Genomic DNA, 15547 nt, shown 5'->3' on the forward strand with positions numbered 1-15547 from the left:
TGTAACTAGCGCCCTCTATGAGAATCACACATAAAAACAGATTCATTGGAAGTATCATTTGTTGTATCGCTAAACAAATCGTGTCTGTTAAATCTAGACTATAGATTCTTAGATTATAGAGAATGATTATCAATTGATAAATTTCTTTTTATCGAAAACCTTTTTCGAATGATGTTTTTCTACCAGTAACTCACAATTTTCCATTATCCTTTCGACTTATTAAAGATAATCGATATGAAAAACTTGTTATTTATAAGAAAATGGCGATATAACCGTTATGTTTTGTTTTCTTAGTGTTTTGTTTCAAATCCGAAGCCCCAATCATATCAGAAACGAGAAATTTCCATTTCGTGGAGAAGGCGGCGTCGGTACGTGCCTATCGAATTGATTCCGCCACGATCGCTTTTAAAATAATAACATTAGTGTATAAACAATAAAAGCGTCGAAAAGAAAATAAAATCAACGACGTAGCTAACTGAAACGATGTTCCCGAGATTTTAACTTGAATAAAACGATGATTCAATAATAGTAGAACAGTAAAATGATATAGAAACTTGTTAATTTTTTTTACAAAGAAATAAATTTATTGTTGTACGTATTAATAAATTCATTAACACTGAAAATATTTCATTTAAAACTTCCGAAACATCTCGTTTGAATACATTCCGTTAACCTAGTACCGTTTATTGCCCTTTTGACCTAGTTATCGATACCTTTGCTACCGCCTCTTGCCGGCGGCATTAGACGAATCTGATATGCGACGCACGAGTTCTTCGCACTACCGCCTTCCCAAAAAACCCGCGCTCCTTAATGTTTTTTAACTTCCTTGTAAAATGCCTCAAAACACGCTTTTAGATTTTCGGTAAACATCTGCTATAGGGATACAGAAAACAGTCTAACGAAATTTTTAAAACCCACTATTTATGAGGCTAATTTTTTATTAAAAGTATTCCTCGTTTGCATATAAGGACATCCGAAGAAGTCAATTTCGAAATATCAGTTCAAAATACTGTCGAACCCATGTCTAAAACCATTCCTGGAACGTTATATTTCTGAAAGATCTTATTTGTGATTATATTTCATTTTCAGCAAAATCACTTTGTACTAAATCTGGTGTATAAATACGTGGATCAGAAGCAAAAACTGATATCAAGAAAAACTTCCAAAAAATACGTAGAAGTGTTAAAAAAGAAAGCAGTTTTTATATTTGATAAGCCTATTTCTTCCTGTATCGAAGAAAATATCTAAAATAATTTCAAATATGTTCGCGAGTCGATATTTTTGATACAGTTTTGTCTTTAAATCATAGCTATAGACAGATTTAAGCACAGTAAACCCATAGACATCTGTAGACAGACTCAATGTTTATGAGCTCCAAACGTGTGAGTAATGAGATTAACTAATCTGGAGCTTGTAGAAGATTGGAAGCTGTTACGAAGATTTAAGTTTCTTGGTGTTAAGGTTTTGTGAAGCTACCATAGCTAATTCGGCTACAACAAGCGAATTTCTTCCCAAGAACAGTAACCAGCAATACCAAGATGAACTAATCTGGACCATTTAGAGGATTGGAAGCTGTTACCAAGATTTAAGCTTCTTGGTGTTAAGTTTTGTGAAGCGACCATAGCTGATTCGGCTACAACAAGCGACTTTCTTTGCAAAAACAGCAGCCAGCAATACCAAAATGAACTAATCTGGACCTTGTAGAGGATTGGAAGCTGTTACGAAGATTGAAGTTTCTTGGTGTTAAGGTTTTGTGAAGCTACCATAGCTAATTCAGCTACAACAAGCGACTTTCTTTGCAAAAACAGCAGCCAGCAATACCAAAATGAACTAATCTGGACCTTATAGAGGATTGGAAGCTGTTACGAAGATTGAAGTTTCTTGGTGTTAAGGTTTTGTGAAGCTACCATAGCTAATTCAGCTACAACAAGCGACTTTCTTTGCAAAAACAGCAGCCAGCAATACCAAAATGAACTAATCTGGACCTTATAGAGGATTGGAAGCTGTTACGAAGATTGAAGTTTCTTGGTGTTAAGGTTTTGTGAAGCTACCATAGCTAATTCGGCTACAACAAGCGAATTTCTTCCCAAGAACAGTAACCAGCAATACCAAGATGAACTAATCTGGACCTTGTAGAAGATTGGAAGCTGTTACGAAGATTGAAACTTCTTGGTGTTAGGGTTTTGTGAAGCTATCATAGCTAATTCAGCTACAACAAGCGAATTTCTTTGCAAGAACAGCAGCAATGCCAAAATGAACTAATCTGGACCTTGTAGAAGATTGGAGGCTGTTACGAGGTATGAAGCTTTTTGGTGTTAAGGTTTTGTGAGGCTGCCTTAGCTAATTCGACTAGAACAAGCGAATGTCTTTGCAAGAACAGCAACCTGGTTCTTAGCTGCTTCCAACTCATTCCAGAATGTTTTCAAGATCGGAATTGATGTTAGTTATCTACGAAGCTATAGACTAATCTATAGATGGGGTTGGTAGTTTTGTTTGGTAGTAGTTAACAAGATGCATCCCTAGCGTTGATCTAAAACCTTATTAAGATGAGATTTTTACGCAAATATTTAGTAATGAACTTTTCGCACGAGATTATGAACATCTTTGATCTTTATCTATGGCATATCAATTTTGGCAAATTGGCAAATAAAATCATTTTATGCTAGTCTACAGTAAAGATACGAATATCATTTCCATTTTTTTTTTCGAATGCGACACTAAATTACTTAAAGGGAATCATTCTTGATATATTAGACAGAATTCGGTGTCATCATTGATTGAAAGTCAGAATGTAATTAAATTTCAAAATTAGCTTTTCTACAATTGACAAAATAGTTGATATTTTATCGAAATTTAAACATTATTAGAAGGATTTTTACTTTGTATAAACTACTAAGTTTCAAGTTTTATGAAGGATGTAACTTAATTAATAGACGGATTATATTATAGAATGATTTAATTGAACAAACCCTTTCCTTGTTATGCTGGATTTGAATGCATAAATCAAGGATCTAAAATGGACTCTAATCTCTACCAATATCAAATTGCAGTTCAATGAAATGGAATGAAATGGAGAATTATTTTTATATTATTTTATATTCCATAGTGTCACAAATTCGATAAACATGTTTATCGATCCTTTTATTGTGCATTGTTCAAAAATTTAATACGAATATTATTTTCTAATTTTGAATGTTTCTATCCCTACAGGGTTTTGATTTAGCCCATTGGCGTTTATCTATTTTTTTTAACTGGATTCAAATGATCATTATATCAAAAATTTTCATGTGATTTCGTCCTTGGTTTCCCCTAAAATTTTGTTCAAAAACTAACACTATAAGTGCTGATTCTACAAGTGTAGAACTCGCAATTTATTTTTGATCTGGAGGAAAAAAATAATTGGGTGTGTACGAGATAACTTATTAATGTTTTGTTTGAGGTTATGTGCCACATTTTCTCAACTGACCATTTCCTCGTACTTTCGTTGGATTGGGTTTGTTTACAAAGACCTATAAAGCATCGAAAATTGAATATTTATAAATCAGAAACGTGCAGAATTTTCCTCGTTTTCAAATCAAAGAATATTAACATCATATATTGAAAAAGCCTGAAAAGACTGAGCATACGGACCCCAATTTCGTTCAGTACATTAAACGCCAGGGGCGTAACTTAGTTATCCTCCGGACAACCGCGTCATGACGCCCTTAGACGATGTTTGGGCGTACATTTTCCAATTAACCATTTTGTAACGCCAGATTGAACAAGGGATAAATGGTTCCATTAAAACTTTAGCTCTATATTAGTGTTGTTGCAGTTATTAGGAAAATTATTTGGAATCACAGTTATTTCGTTAAACAGAACCGTATCCGAGCTATTTAATCAAACGATCCGAATATTGTTACGAAATTTTCCTCATTACTCTAGTTTAAAATACTATTATCGAAAATTACATAACCGAAGATATAAAATAGTCTTGAATTGTACAATTTCGTTACGATAATTAATAAATTTTCATTTTTCATTTTATTTTTCTAGACGTAATTCCTCAAAATTTTGTTACTTCACTTCCAATGATAAAAAGAATAAAATAAATATTTTACTTTATGATTTCATTTCAAAATAAGCAAACTGTATAAATACAAACTACTACGTATGATAAATAATTCGAAAAATAAAAAACTTTTGTAATTCTAAACTAAATACGGTTCTGTAGGGTGCGTTTATTTGATTATACGTTGAATATGTCGTTCGTACTATTGCAATAGATTCGAATGGTGGTTATTTGGTGGATATAAATGGAAATTGGGAGTAAAACAACTACCATGTTGTAGTATCTAATTGTTATTTATTTTGTTATTGCTTTAAACGATATACACATGTGTTTATATATATGTTTCAGTGGTTTCTGTTATCATTATATCCATATCTACCTGTATATATGTTTACTAGTTAAACAAACAATTATTACAAAGTGATCAGCGATAAAACTTCCAGTGATTCAAATCACTAGAGTCTAATAAATGTATTCGTATACTTGAAAATCTTAGATTTCTTAAAAAGATTAAAAATTCTAACTCTTCCTTATTTTTTTCATCTTTTAATCCTTTTGCTTAATTCGTAAACACGATTCTCCAATGCCAGAAATACAGTTGCCCGTTCAGAATTAGTTAAAAGCTCAATATTTCACAATGCAAAAAAATGCACAATCACTCGTCCATTGAATTTAAATGTAAATCATTTTTTCTGCATTTTTTCGCAATAATTTGAAAGCATATTTACTGGAAGTGCCTTCTACTCTGTAAATCATTTCTAATAATATCTAATTCCGGACATGCTGTATACTGGTTTAATTTTTGCTATAGTACGAGATGACTCGAATGAAGTTCGTTTGCAATCGATTCTACGTGACCATGATCGAAATTTGCGTTGCAGTTGTTTTGTTGGACACATTAACTTAACCCCAAATATAAAAATCTTTAGAAGCTCTATTTATCTGAGCTAGTTTTTGAGCTACTACGAACAGTTTAAAGCTCTCATTTTGACTTTGATATTCAATATTATATCTGTACCCTAATAATCAAAGACGCGCTAGTAAACGCCCCTTCCCCTCCTTCCACTAACTATTGAAATAGTTTTAAGACACCCGTATATGCAGATATCACTTGTATATGAATAAAGATCAATCTATAACAGTAAAACATAGTTTGCTAGTGTATAAAATGAAGTTAACACTTTTAAATTTCGCGCGCTTTTCTTAACAGAAACAATATGACCGTTTATTAATTTCCGCTCAATTATTGGATGTACTTTGAATTATAACAATTTTTAACTTCGCTATGACGACTGACATCAACAAAAAGCACACTTTAAACTCAAATTTCTATATATGTATTTTAATCTCCTCCTTGATAATTTTGATAAATATTGACATTTCTGTCATTTGTCATTTCAATGTGTCTTCTTAGTCATATTTTTAGGTTATGGTCATTAATTCTAATCGCTACGGTTTTTTCGTAGTGGGAAAACCTTATAAATCGTCTTGAGATATGTTAACAATTATTTATTTTATATAAATTAAAATTACTGGTATAATAATGTGATAAACGACGTAAGATACATTTGTAAATCACTTAAATATTCTAAATATTCAGTTATCTGCTCGCTTGCGAGATGGAGTATACTCAGTTAATATTTTAGAGCCGAAAGATGGCAGAACTGTATATTTATCTTTGGGAAATTGCTCAAACGCTGCTTTCATTCAACACGAAATGTCTAACAGAATAAAGACCTCGAGGTGTTTGAAATATTGAAACAATAATTTGTTACATCTCTGCCAGTAGCGTTGTATCAGTGAATTTTATTCAATTAAAAATTTCATTCATTCAAATAAATAGAATATTCACCATTTATTTTTTTATCAATTTAAATATTAGTTTAAGAATTTATTTTAGCGATCAATTGAGTTTATTTTCAGACATTTCAGACCTAAAATCGGTATCAAGAAGACAAAGAAATCGAGTCGCGGATTCAATAATCCGACTTCGAGCTATCTATCACTTCAAAATCGACCCTTGCTGGCAGTTCGCACCTTCAAAAATCCAGAAAGACGAACATTAAATTGAAAATCAAATAGCAGAAATAATTTGAATGAGAATCATAACCAATTCTAAACGTAAATCTTCTTCTTTCTCAATATATCTAAAGAAAAGAACAAACTGATAGATATTTTTGTCATATTAGTTTATCACCCTTATATTCAAAATCTACCCTATAACTACCCCGTATTGCAAATAATCAATAAAATCATAAATTAAAGCATTTAATGAGTAGAAACATGATTTTAAGATTTGATTCAAAGTTGTTTAATGCATTAATGTAGTATTTATATAATATTTAAGCTCTATTTGATGTATTCCATCCCTTATAAATCATCCCCGGTTAATATAAAATTAAAAAATATTATTTAATTATTTTGTGGTAGTTTATATTGAATTGACTTTTTTTGTTTGTGTTCAACTTAAATATATTGCATTTCAAATCTTAAACCTTTATAAAACATCCCTTATATCGAAAAAATTGGAAATAATATTTATTTATTTACTTATACAATTTTTTGATATAATTATTTATATTTTTTTATCTCTTTTGATTTGAATATTATGTATTTAAGATTTTCGACCCTTATAAATGATCCCTTATGACAAAAAAATGGAAAAATTGTTTATAAGATTTGCACAATGTTATACCTATACGTCCCTTAAAAATTATGTGTTATGGGGAAACATTTTTAAATATACCCGAAATTTGTTATATTTTGGTCACATCTCCGTTAATTTTTGAGCAAATTAGTCGCTAAAAACATAGATTTATAGAAAATTTCATAACCTATAAGTTTATGAACATTTTTAATTTTTAGATACGATTTGTAAGGTCGTATTTCAGTTATTTTAGAAGTTATTAGAAATTGAAAAAAAGATAAATTTTTGTTAAAAAAATACCAACTTTTTGTTTCTTATCAATTTTGATGTATATCCTATAGTTTTTTAGAAATTTTGAGAAATATGAGAAGTTTTTAAAAATTTCGCAAGTGGTTTTTCGATTTTAAACATAATTTCTCTCGATATTATGTGTTCTAAATCGTTCTAACTTCCATAAATTATCATTTTTGTACAAATAAAGTAAATAATTACTGGATTATACATTTATTGACATTGGGGTACTATTACTAAGGGCGAATTTGAAGTTATTTTCTACAATAAAAATATAAATCGATATTATTTCAGCTATAACTTTCTCAGTTTTTATGCTAGAGATTTCTATTAGCTCTCATTTTAAAGCTTTTAAAAAGTACTTTGAAAAAGATCAGTCGCAATTACTTCGAAAAGTTGACCGTTTTTTCGTTATTTAACGTTGAATTTAAAAAAAACTTCGTTCGATATATTCGTTTTATATTATGCCTAAAGAAAATTTAAAAAAAAGCAATTTGTTTGTTTTCTTATAAGCTTTTTTGATAAAATATAAAGTATATGGATTATTCATGAAAAATCCTAGGAACATTTTTTGCTTAAAACTGTTGTAGGCTATATTGGCACTCATTTTTTGATCTCAAGACTTGTTGAAACGTTTTTCTACTGCTCAAATATTCCTTTTAGTTTAAATCTTCTTTCCATCATCATTTCTTTTGCATTTTCTCTGTTTCCTTCTTCATAAGTTACGTCATCAATTCCTTCTTCACATTCCTACTTGTTTAACAGTGATTTTCTTCACTATTAAAACTATTGGATAATTTAAACTTGGAAATAATCCATCATTTTTGAACTAATAAAATTCCCTTACATCTCATGGGGAATTCATTCACTATTCGTACAACAAAAGAAACTCAATCTTACCTTGAATCCTCTGAGGTTGTCGACGACGCACGCCAGCAAAGCGTCTCTGCCGACTGTGACAGTAACGTTGGGAATGGGTTCAGAGAAACGCGGAAAAGCCAAATCTGCAACAAACAAGACACAAGAATGTTTTAAAAGATATTATCCATTTTCGTCTGTAAAGAGGATGTGACGGGATTACCGAGGAAGAGATAAAAGGCATGTGAACATTTCGCTTCCGTAGTCCGTGAAGCGAGTAAGGATATGCGAAGATATATAAAGGATTACTGACAGTTCAAGGTATGTTGATATTTTGAAATGAAAACTTTCGCGAAATAAAAGTTATTTAATCGAGATTTTATTTTAATACTAAAGCGATGTTTGAATAGACGATATTGCAGTTGACATGAAGCAATTTGAATCGAACAAATATTCTAACAGTATTGAATTTGAATATTATTACAAAAATTAATAAAATAATTAATGTTAAATCAGCCGGACGTGGTTAAATGAAGAAATGAATAAATATTAACGAAATGTAGGAATGGAAAAAGATAAAATATACCGGGAGAAGAAGAAAATACGATGAAAACTAAAGGGAAAATTGTATACGGGTGATTTGAGATCGGAAAATGGAAAATGAAAAGTTTTTAAGGTTAAAAAACGTTTTATTTTGTTGAGAAAAATTGCCAAGCAAATTTGTAGGATATTAAGAGATATAGAACTACAATATTATTACATAACCTCAAAATTTATGTGAAAAATCGAAATTTTTCAGTTGATTTTTGTCTTTTATAGAAAAAAATTCACGAAACTATGTGAAAACTCACTTTTTTTACGTTCCAAACATAATTTGTCTCCTTTTTATTAAAATTTTACCTTATTTTGTCTTGATATCAAAAAATTACACAAATCAAAATGAATTTTTTCGTATTACAGTGTGTATAAGGTATAAAAATTTGTATTTGAAACTTTTAAGGCAATAGGATATGAAAATCACCCGGATGTGGTTAAATGAAGAAGTTGAAAAGAAATATTAACGAAATGAAGGACTTAAAAACGACAAAAAGATAATGGGAGAAGAAGAAAATACGATGAAAACGAACGGGAAAATTATATACGGGTGATTCGAGGTCGGAAAATGGAAAACAGTAAATTTTTGAGGTTAACAAACGTTTCATTTTGTAGAGAAAAATTGGCAAGCAAAGCTATAGGATATTGAGATATCTAGAAATACAATATGTTCACATAACCTCAAAATTTATGAGAAAAATTGAAATTTTTTATTTGATTTTCATCTTTTATAGAAAAAAACCCACGAATCTATGTGAAAACTCACTTTTTTATGTTACAAACATACTTTTTGTTCAAATTTTACCTTATTTTGACTTGATATCGGAAAATGATCAAAATCAAAATATTGGCTTCTTAAAAAGAAATGTATGTATAAAGTATAAAAAGGTTAGTTTCCAACAAATCTAGTCAAAAACCTTTTTGTACGATAAGTAAAGAAAAGTTTGATTAATTTGATATTTTACATAAATTTTGAGGTTATGTAAAAAAAGTGTGAATACAAATATTCTCATTAACTACTACTTTGCTATAATTTTATCCCTCTAGAACTTTTAGTTTTGCTACAAATCGAGAATCCACCTCTCCTTCAAAATTATCGACGTTGGTCTATAAAAGAAATTTGGAAGTCATCTATAGAATTATAAAACGTATTTTATCATTTTATACTTCCTTTTTTCTAATATCAGCAGTGTTGTTTCTGCGAATACTTTATCAAATAAAGAAACAATAATCTCACTAGAAAATGAAACGACTATTGGTTCCGAAAAGGATAACGTTTGATCCTTTTCCCAATAAATGTTAGTTGATTGAACGGGTTTTATACAATAATCCTTTCATTATCCTCTATTTATACTAAACGTTAACTACATTCGTACAAATTTCGTTTAATCGTTTCCGAAAACAATCAACGTTATTGAAAGTTGAATTGTCTACCCGCAAATCATTCATTACAAAGTGAAAGGTAAGTTTCAAGGCCTTTTGTATTGTACGAGGATGATCCCAGGAGTATTTAGGGATGGTGTTTCAAGTTTGAGAACACCTCTTGTCCAATGGGTCAATTTGAAAGGCATTAGCCCGACCAATATTAAAGCTGAAATAGATTTTACTCGGGGTCAAACTACCTCAACGGTAAAATAATGAGTAGCAGATTTTGAACGAGGGTTTACTACCTGCAAAGACCAGCAACTATGGTCAACTAAACGATTGCCGTTTGAAGTTGCACGAGCTAGCAGATAAAGTAGACATTTCAAACTAAAAATTGAAATAAAAAACATGAGAAAACAGCATATATCACATAAATAAAGTCGTTTTATAACCAGGGATGAAACGTAGTTATATCCCAAGAAAAATAAGTAAGTAAACCGGTTCCAAATAGGCAAAGACAGCGTTCCATCTTCAGGCATCGGTTTTTTGTGATACGCGTGGGATAATTTCCATCGATTATCTTGAAAAAACAAAAACTATTAACATAGAGTATTATGCGAACTTATTGCAACGTTTCCTTGAAGAAATCAAGAAAAAACGGCTAGAAAAAGTGTTGTTTTATCATGATATTGAACCAGATCCCATATAACAGATATGGGATTGCTATGGTCAAAATTAACGAAGTAAAGTTTGAATTTCTACTTCACGCACCCTATTCGCCGGATTTAGCCCTCTCGGATTATTTGCTGTTCCCAGACTTGAAAAAATGGTTCAGTAGTCAAAGATTTCCCAAAAATGAAGAGGTGATGTCTCAGCTAATGGCTATATTGAAGAGATGACGTGTATGAAAATAAAAAGTGATTATGTTTTTGTAATAATTGTGTTTTCTTTGTTGGAACAATCTTTATTAAATAATAAGTAAAATGAGATGAATTTCTGCAAATCTTTATCAATATTGTATGCATCTATGGTTAGTCTAAGACAATTTGATACTATTAAGAAATATAAAGCTTTGAAATGAAAAAAAAACTTAACTTTCTTTGTTTTTCTTCAGATTTTCAACAAAATCCAGTGATATATCAATTTCTAAAAACATAATGCGATGTATATTTTTTCTTTCATGTTTTTTGTCTCTCGTAACATACTTGAGTTTGTCGTAAATTTAGGTAATAATATGTCAAAAAGTTTTTATACGAGAACGAAATGATGCTAATAAAACGTTTTGTTTCATTTCCATTTTGCGAACACGCGAAGAATTTTAAATTGGTACCAAAATATACAAAGAAAAATAAACAATTGTATCTTGTTTACGCTAATGTTAATTTAAACTTACTTAAATCGCTTTTGTAATAAATTAATGTCATTACAGTATTGTTTATAGCTTAGAAATATTAATTTCGGTGTCAGTATCATTAATCACATCGTAATACGTAACAAAATATTTATCGTCTCGACATTACCAAATACAACACCCTCTATTCCACAGATTAAAATAAGAAACAACAAACAACATATTAACAACATCTGTACTAAACGTTTGACACCAGCAAAGAGCGAATTTACTGTATTAAATTGAGTTTCTCACAGGGTAATTTTCCTTCTTTATCGTTTATACAACAAAAGCATGGAAATATTCACTGTATAGGGGTTCATAAAATAATTGCTACGAAAATTTGAATAGAAAGTAATATAGAATGAGAAATATCCTTCAAGTTTATAGAAAAAGTGAAGGAAATACTATTTTCGAAGATCACCAAATCGATATTTATGTTAAATACTCTCAATTTTTATCTTACAATATTTCTTGTTCCTTCTTTATATCTTTTACTTGGGTTCATTTTTGGTTTGCAAGTACATAAATATTATTACGAATAAAGTGCTTATGCCAGCCCTGTCTAGCTAAAATGGAGTTTTAAAAGTCGGCGAATTCGCGCGGGGCCTTCATAAATAGCGTACATGTCAGTTGTTTACAATTTATGATACAGTTGATTGCCTTTTAGATATTTGATCAAATTTGTGGTTTTTGGAAAGTTGTTAGTTTTTCACAGTTCAACAATAAGCGCTTTACGTTACAATTTTCACATATTGGTGAGTTTTCGCTGATTATCCGAATGGTTTATTGAAGAAAACGTAAAAAATTGAAGATTTGGAAATTTTGAAATAAACATGTGGATAATTGAGAAATAAATGAAATTTTTCTGAAATCCTTGTAGACTTAAAGAATCTCGATATCAAAAGGTTCTATTATTTTCAGAAAATTATACCAAATAAAAATAGGAATAGAATCCACACAAAACATTTGTAAGTATATAACTTCATTTTTTGATAATTTTAACTTCCAGAATTCGCAAATGATTTTTTTTTGGTTATAATTATCTCTACTTTAGTTTGAAAATGTCAGAGCTGTTAGTAAACTGATATGAGATTGAGGCATTCACTTCAATCTTGCATAGACATTAAAATATTTTAATTTGTGTATCTAAAAGCTCAATTAGCAACCCTCGTATGCATTTTAAAGGTGTAACTCAATCAAAAATCGTTTGATTAAGTCCAATTGTAAACACTACGCATATTATTCACATAAGTACATTCTTCCGGATTTCGTTGATTTCACGAAAATTTCGAAATGATTGTAGAATTTTTCTCAGAAAAAAATCATCTTCCTCGGCATATATAACCTAGAAAGTTTGTTCATTTCGAGGACGCTGACCAATTCGAGACGAATAACTCATGCTTTGGAACAAATTGGAGTGCATCCTTCGTCCTTTCACAAGGGTCATCATAAAGGTACGTGCAGAGATGGAATGGTCTTTTTTTTCTTTTAAATCGCTGTCGGTTTGGAAATTCGTGACTAATTCTAAAAACAAGTGTTTAAGGAGAAATAATCACCATCAACTTTTAATGGAAATATTAATTAATTTCAGGAAAGGACAAGCAGGAATTCCGTAAGATTTTCCAAGGATTCTTGTATAGAAAAAAGATGAGAAGATGGAAAGTACAATTGAGAGAAGAAAATACAACACAAGACATTTTTACGAAAATCCTTTTTTTAATAAGAAGAAATAATCACCATCAACTTTTAATGGAAATATTAATTAATTTCAGGAAAGGACAAGCAGGAATTCGGTAAGATTTCCAAAGGATTTTAGTATAGAAAAAAGATGAGAAGATGGAAAGTACAATTGAGAGAAGAAAATACAACACAAGACATTTTTACGAAAATCCTTTTTTTAATAAGAAGAAATAATCACCATCAACTTTTAATGGAAATATTAATTAATTTCAGGAAAGGACAAGCAGGAATTCGGTAAGATTTCCAAAGGATTTTAGTATAGAAAAAAGATGAGAAGATGGAAAGTACAATTGAGAGAAGAAAATACAACACAAGACATTTTTACGAAAATCCTTTTTTTAATAAGAAGAAATAATCACCATCAACTTTTAATGGAAATATTAATTAATTTCAGGAAAGGACAAGCAGGAATTCGGTAAGATTTCCAAAGGATTCTTGTATAGAAAAAAGATGAGAATATGGAAAGTATAATTGAGAGAAGGAAATACAATACAAGATATTTTTACGAAAATCCTTTTAATAAGGATACAAATAAAAGTTTTATTTGTTTTTACGAAATTGATTTTCTTATTTGACCAGAATTCTGAGTATTTATGTATATCATTAAAAAAATAGGTTAAGTGGTTGGTTTTTTCCCATGTAACAACCATACACCCTCAGTACTCAAATAAACGTTAGAAAAGTGAAAATTCGATGCTCCGAAAAGTGTTTTTGTTGTCGTTTGAAATCGTAAATTTCCGAAACTGGAAGTCAAGGCTCAAACACAAAAATATTAGTTTTTCTATTAATTTAATATGGTATAAACAAAAAATTATAATTATTATAGTTTGGAGTTAATTGAAATGAGAAAAAAATTAACTAGGAAGTAAATAATTTCGTGGACAGTTATTTTTATGTCCGTTTCCAGTGGAAAAAACATCGATATGGACAATGGACTTTTCGTAAAGCTTAAAATGACAGATCTCCTGATTAATATCCGTTCGTATTCATCTATGCTCTTTGTACCGTTCTGTATAAACGAATAGCTACATTGATATAAGCGAAAAAAAAAGGGAAATAAGCCGATCGCCTTGTTAGCTTTCATAAAAATGATAGATAAACGGAAAATTTCGAATTTTTAACATGTGAACTCTGTATTCTTTTCAGTTAATATCGATATATCTATAACAGAAATTCGTACGGTGAAAAAAAAACTATGATTTCAACGGAACTTCGCCTGCAGAAACGAATGAATTAATTATATTATATCTACATCCGTTTTTGAAAAACTTTTACATCCTAAATAAAAAATAGAACGTATATTCATACAAAGATGGTTCGATACTCTTTTTATAATGAATTTTATAATAAAAATCGTCATATTGGTTAGGTTAAGGCCTTCAAAATCTATTAAAAACATGCTAAATAAATAGTAAACATCTACAGTGATATTTTTCAAGCAACTACCAGCATCTCTAAGTCATGCCAGGAACTTCTAGAATTCTCATATGGTACTAGCCATAGATAATAACATTTTAATCTCATTTGATTTGTACCTTCATGATATTTTTATTGTGTATTAACGTTTGAATATATATAGAGTGAAACCCACTATTTTGAAATGATTACAAACGATTTACGAAAATGTATATTATGTATATTGTATTTAACAGACATTTCATAATCACGACACCATTTTAAACAAAATCGTTTCATTATATCTGCCTATGACGTGAAAATAATATTTAAATTATTGTAATATAATCAACGAAAATAATTGAATTGTTCAAACATCATTAAATGAATTATTATATTATTTGGAGATGAGTATGAATATCGAATTGAACAATAAACATATTTCTACATGTAACAACATTTTCCAATCCTGTTTAATCAAGCCCTCTTCTATTTTTATGGTGAAATTTTCTGCGAGTTGAATTCTAAATTTTTTATTACTATTACTAACATAATACTCACCCTGATTAAATTCTCCAAGAACTGATATTCCCATGGAATCTATGTTTCGAACGTGTCTTCCTGCGATAAAGAAAAATTCTTAGTGAAATGGAAACGTCATACAAGAAAATGTTGTAATAAAAATAAATAAAAAAAAACTATTATGTCAAATCTATATAACAAACTTTAAATCAAAAAATTGTGAGTTAAATGATTCAGACACCACAAATTTTTGATTCATCATAAAAATTAAGAGTATTGTAAATTTCTATAAGATTTATAATTTATTCATTTTAGATAAAAAAATTTTTTAATAGATATCTCGTATATTATTGAAGTTTGATTACTACATAAGTTGTTGTTTTTGTAACTTAATTCGTTATATTTTCTACAAACTCGAACGTTTTGGTTATTTTCCTATGATTGTACCGAGTAAAGAATTTTTGTTAAAGCGATCGATATCAATGTAATTACTTTTCAATATTGATATAATAGCTTTCTCGAGTTTTGAGTATATCAAAAATTTACGCAATCTAGCTTTCAATTTATTCTATTCCACATCACTTGTCCTTCGTTCCTCGTGCTTTCCTTACAAAAATCCAATCGAACTTCGTAACGATTTCATGCAAAAATCGAGCAAAAAAAATAATTATTCGTTTGAAATAATTTGTAA

General features: G+C 29.7%; 1 protein-coding gene across 2 annotated transcripts in view; it reads right to left on the reverse strand.

Moving 5' to 3' along the window:
• Positions 1–15547, reverse strand: part of LOC130894300 (neurotrimin-like) — a 58623-nt gene that overhangs the window by 15773 nt on the left and 27303 nt on the right. For both annotated transcript variants that reach the window (XM_057801023.1, XM_057801024.1), the window contains exons 2-3: positions 14896–14955; positions 7890–7993 (exon numbers count right to left, since the gene is read on the reverse strand). In XM_057801023.1, coding sequence (XP_057657006.1) covers positions 7890–7993; positions 14896–14955 — 164 coding nt within the window. The remainder of the gene's footprint in view (positions 1–7889; positions 7994–14895; positions 14956–15547) is intronic.

Source organism: Diorhabda carinulata, chromosome 5 (assembly GCF_026250575.1).
Source record: "Diorhabda carinulata isolate Delta chromosome 5, icDioCari1.1, whole genome shotgun sequence".
Taxonomy (NCBI): domain Eukaryota; kingdom Metazoa; phylum Arthropoda; class Insecta; order Coleoptera; family Chrysomelidae; genus Diorhabda; species Diorhabda carinulata.